General features: G+C 42.8%; 1 protein-coding gene across 1 annotated transcript; it reads left to right on the plus strand.

Moving 5' to 3' along the window:
- Positions 1–4,345: 4,345 nt before the first annotated feature.
- On the plus strand, positions 4,346–5,365 carry LOC128740143 (uncharacterized). The gene has a single exon (XM_053835664.1). The coding sequence runs from the start codon at positions 4,346–4,348 to the stop codon at positions 5,363–5,365; it is 1,020 nt and encodes a 339-aa protein (XP_053691639.1).
- The last annotated feature ends 301 nt before the right edge of the window (positions 5,366–5,666 follow it).

A 5,666-nucleotide genomic window follows, 5' to 3' on the forward strand; every position in this document is an offset into this window, starting at 1 on the left:
GCTGAGGCCATGGATTTGCTTGTAGTATTTACCTCTGAATACAAAATAATTTTGATTCATGCATTGCTTTGCGACAGAAACATAGGCCTCTATATGATTGTGCGGTGCCCGGCTGCGCTCCAAATGGTATCGAAGACTTTGTAAAGCATCTGGTACTGGCACGCTTGGGAATAGGGAGCTGACATCAAACGACACCAAAATTTCTCCCCTTTTTACTTCAACATTCTCTAGTTGACTCGTGAATTCTATTGAATTTTTCACGCTCTTACCGTGTAAAACCGGGTATTTCTTCATTTCTTCGACTAGCCAAGCTGCCATTTTTTCTGTTGGTGTACAAATATTCGAAGAAATTGGTCGCATAGCTAGTGGGTTTTTGTGTAATTTAGGTAAACAGTACAGTGAAGCTACTCTCGGGTTTGGCACTAGGAACTTGCGATTTAAATTATCTTCTCCCATCAAGCGGGTCACTTCTTGACGTGTACAATTGGCTTCATCAATCATACTATTGAGGGGATCTTTTGGTTTACCGTTTTTAAATTTGCACTCTTCATACGGGCCTGAATTAATCATATCAAGAACGCGCGCATCGTAATTCTCCCTGTCCATGATCACTACGGCATTCCCTTTATCCGCCCGAGCATACACTACATCGCGAGATTTTAATTTTCTAACTGAGCACCAGTCGTCAAAACGGGACGGCTGTTTGTTATTCCGTGGTTCTATGTGTAGAAGGGCACTTTTTATATCGTGACGCGCAGCTGATTTTGACGATATATCTTTAAATTGGATTGCACTTTCAATATTATTCACAATTTCAGCAAGGGGGGCGTGCCGTGGGGGGAGGGCAAACTTCAACCCTTTATTAAGCAGGTCGAGCTCTGCTTGTGTAAACTCAGTGGACGACAAATTTACTACGAAATTATCGATTGGTTGGGGAGACCCTTTTGTTTTTACAGGTTTACACTGGGATTGCGCAAGCGAGAGCAATTTTTTGTGATGCTTTTGCTTCATCTGTTGCACACGGTTAGTAAGGTTTCGGTGAACCTTACACAGCTCTCGCTGCCAGCAATTTTGGTTTTCTTCCACACACCTACGCGCGACACACTCAGCGGTGGAATGATAATCCACTTGCTGCAACAATTGCAGATGTAATGAGTAAAGCTGCTCTTCCACAACCGACAGCTCTTTGTGTTTGCACTTAATTTCTTCTTTTAACCAGATTTTTTCGGCACTTTTGATGGCTTTTACACTAGATTCACTCATGACCCCAGGTTTTATGGAAATAAACTTGGGCTTTAGGCCTCTTCTTTGGCAACGGGTAAGAAACTGAATATGTAACAGCAGGATTCTTTTCTTTGTACACAATCGGCCATATAGGCGGAAGCACTTGGAGGTTGTAGCCTTCATTTCAATATGTATATTGATTTTATGTGCAACGTAAGAACACTAAATAACGCGAATACTAGACACAACACTTATGGTTCTTACAAAAACATAAATACCTTATCCGCTAACCGGTTTCGGGTATGATGCTACCCATCATCAGAGCGGTGGTCGACTGGATACAAAGTAGTAATTTGCTGTTTACTACAGTTTCAACTTCGTCAGTTGAAAGAGCGGTGAGGTGATGAGAGCGTCATCCTCATTCATCAGGGGACGGTCCTCCGTACAGATGTACATCGACTCCCACGCAGTCAAATGAGAAGACTTTCTCACGTTTTTGAGCAGCTTTGCGTTTCCCCAATTAATATTATGTTTGGAGCAGATTGAGTGCATGGCTACACTGGAGTCGTTGGGCCGTTCGTTCTCCACTGCCTTTCTATGTTCCTTTAGACGAGTTTTGAATTTTCTCCGCGTTTGCCCGATGTACACCGCTGGGCAATCCTGGCACGGAATTTCATAAATTCCTGAGCGCTCGTCGGGCGGAACCTTGTCCTTTTGATTATTCAAAAGTTCCTGTAAGGTATTGCCGCTTTTGTGGACCACATGGAAACCATGCCGCTTAAGTAACTTTCTAATATGGTTTGTTACTTTCGGGTAAAACGGCAGGCTGATTCTTTGTACTTCTTCTCTTTCAGGCTGTAGTGTAGTGGTATCATGGCGCTGTTTTTTGCGGAGATGTTTGCGGATTATTTTATCCACAAACTTTTTGTCGTACCCGTTTAATTCAGCTGCTGAATTAAACGGGTACGACAAAAAGTTTGTGGATAAAATAATCCGCAAACATCTCCGCAAAAAACAGCGCCATGATACCACTACACTACAGCCTGAAAGAGAAGAAGTACAAAGAATCAGCCTGCCGTTTTACCCGAAAGTAACAAACCATATTAGAAAGTTACTTAAGCGGCATGGTTTCCATGTGGTCCACAAAAGCGGCAATACCTTACAGGAACTTTTGAATAATCAAAAGGACAAGGTTCCGCCCGACGAGCGCTCAGGAATTTATGAAATTCCGTGCCAGGATTGCCCAGCGGTGTACATCGGGCAAACGCGGAGAAAATTCAAAACTCGTCTAAAGGAACATAGAAAGGCAGTGGAGAACGAACGGCCCAACGACTCCAGTGTAGCCATGCACTCAATCTGCTCCAAACATAATATTAATTGGGGAAACGCAAAGCTGCTCAAAAACGTGAGAAAGTCTTCTCATTTGACTGCGTGGGAGTCGATGTACATCTGTACGGAGGACCGTCCCCTGATGAATGAGGATGACGCTCTCATCACCTCACCGCTCTTTCAACTGACGAAGTTGAAACTGTAGTAAACAGCAAATTACTACTTTGTATCCAGTCGACCACCGCTCTGATGATGGGTAGCATCATACCCGAAACCGGTTAGCGGATAAGGTATTTATGTTTTTGTAAGAACCATAAGTGTTGTGTCTAGTATTCGCGTTATTTAGTGTTCTTACGTTGCACATAAAATCAATATACATATTGAAATGAAGGCTACAACCTCCAAGTGCTTCCGCCTATATGGCCGATTGTGTACAAAGAAAAGAATCCTGCTGTTACATATTCAGTTTCTTACCCGTTGCCAAAGAAGAGGCCTAAAGCCCAAGTTTATTTCCATAAAACCTGGGGTCATGAGTGAATCTAGTGTAAAAGCCATCAAAAGTGCCGAAAAAATCTGGTTAAAAGAAGAAATTAAGTGCAAACACAAAGAGCTGTCGGTTGTGGAAGAGCAGCTTTACTCATTACATCTGCAATTGTTGCAGCAAGTGGATTATCATTCCACCGCTGAGTGTGTCGCGCGTAGGTGTGTGGAAGAAAACCAAAATTGCTGGCAGCGAGAGCTGTGTAAGGTTCACCGAAACCTTACTAACCGTGTGCAACAGATGAAGCAAAAGCATCACAAAAAATTGCTCTCGCTTGCGCAATCCCAGTGTAAACCTGTAAAAACAAAAGGGTCTCCCCAACCAATCGATAATTTCGTAGTAAATTTGTCGTCCACTGAGTTTACACAAGCAGAGCTCGACCTGCTTAATAAAGGGTTGAAGTTTGCCCTCCCCCCACGGCACGCCCCCCTTGCTGAAATTGTGAATAATATTGAAAGTGCAATCCAATTTAAAGATATATCGTCAAAATCAGCTGCGCGTCACGATATAAAAAGTGCCCTTCTACACATAGAACCACGGAATAACAAACAGCCGTCCCGTTTTGACGACTGGTGCTCAGTTAGAAAATTAAAATCTCGCGATGTAGTGTATGCTCGGGCGGATAAAGGGAATGCCGTAGTGATCATGGACAGGGAGAATTACGATGCGCGCGTTCTTGATATGATTAATTCAGGCCCGTATGAAGAGTGCAAATTTAAAAACGGTAAACCAAAAGATCCCCTCAATAGTATGATTGATGAAGCCAATTGTACACGTCAAGAAGTGACCCGCTTGATGGGAGAAGATAATTTAAATCGCAAGTTCCTAGTGCCAAACCCGAGAGTAGCTTCACTGTACTGTTTACCTAAATTACACAAAAACCCACTAGCTATGCGACCAATTTCTTCGAATATTTGTACACCAACAGAAAAAATGGCAGCTTGGCTAGTCGAAGAAATGAAGAAATACCCGGTTTTACACGGTAAGAGCGTGAAAAATTCAATAGAATTCACGAGTCAACTAGAGAATGTTGAAGTAAAAAGGGGAGAAATTTTGGTGTCGTTTGATGTCAGCTCCCTATTCCCAAGCGTGCCAGTACCAGATGCTTTACAAAGTCTTCGATACCATTTGGAGCGCAGCCGGGCACCGCACAATCATATAGAGGCCTATGTTTCTGTCGCAAAGCAATGCATGAATCAAAATTATTTTGTATTCAGAGGTAAATACTACAAGCAAATCCATGGCCTCAGCATGGGTAGTAAAATATCGCCCCTTTTGGCGGAATTGTTTATGAGCGACTTTGAGGAAAAGCTACAAAGTGAAAAACTTTTCCCACGCGTATGGAAGCGATACGTAGACGACATTTACGCCATAGTGAAGGAACGCTACGTGCCACAAACACTGAATTGGCTGAACTCACAGCACGAAAAGATCAATTTTACGGTGGAACAGGAAGTAGAGGGAAAACTACCGTTTTTGGACCTGCTGATTACCAGGAAAGAAGACAATACCCTGAAGTTCAGCATTTTTCGAAAACCAACGTCTACCGACCGTTACATTACTACGGACTCGAATCACTTCGGGGCCCAAAAACAAGCAGCTTTTCATTCTATGGCGCATCGTCTAGTCAACATCCCCATGGAGCAGGAAGATTTTGCAGCGGAAAGGGAAAGGATCCAGAAAGCTGCTGAATTAAACGGGTACGACAAAAAGTTTGTGGATAAAATAATCCGCAAACATCTCCGCAAAAAACAGCGCCATGATACCACTACACTACAGCCTGAAAGAGAAGAAGTACAAAGAATCAGCCTGCCGTTTTACCCGAAAGTAACAAACCATATTAGAAAGTTACTTAAGCGGCATGGTTTCCATGTGGTCCACAAAAGCGGCAATACCTTACAGGAACTTTTGAATAATCAAAAGGACAAGGTTCCGCCCGACGAGCGCTCAGGAATTTATGAAATTCCGTGCCAGGATTGCCCAGCGGTGTACATCGGGCAAACGCGGAGAAAATTCAAAACTCGTCTAAAGGAACATAGAAAGGCAGTGGAGAACGAACGGCCCAACGACTCCAGTGTAGCCATGCACTCAATCTGCTCCAAACATAATATTAATTGGGGAAACGCAAAGCTGCTCAAAAACGTGAGAAAGTCTTCTCATTTGACTGCGTGGGAGTCGATGTACATCTGTACGGAGGACCGTCCCCTGATGAATGAGGATGACGCTCTCATCACCTCACCGCTCTTTCAACTGACGAAGTTGAAACTGTAGTAAACAGCAAATTACTACTTTGTATCCAGTCGACCACCGCTCTGATGATGGGTAGCATCATACCCGAAACCGGTTAGCGGATAAGGTATTTATGTTTTTGTAAGAACCATAAGTGTTGTGTCTAGTATTCGCGTTATTTAGTGTTCTTACGTTGCACATAAAATCAATATACATCACCTATTTTAAAAATTCATACCTGTGGAGCCAAGTATTGTAAAATAAATATTTGCAATGTAAGCAAATTTACTCACCGATCTAGAATAATACTATCTGGAAAAAAAATTCCACAAAATTTCATGAT

Source organism: Sabethes cyaneus, chromosome 3, assembly GCF_943734655.1.
Source record: "Sabethes cyaneus chromosome 3, idSabCyanKW18_F2, whole genome shotgun sequence".
NCBI classification, from domain to species: domain Eukaryota; kingdom Metazoa; phylum Arthropoda; class Insecta; order Diptera; family Culicidae; genus Sabethes; species Sabethes cyaneus.

Coding starts and splice junctions, on each gene's coding strand:
- LOC128740143 (XM_053835664.1), top strand. CDS start 4,346: ATGGGTAGTAAAATATCGCCCCTTTTGGCGGAATTGTTTATGAGCGAC.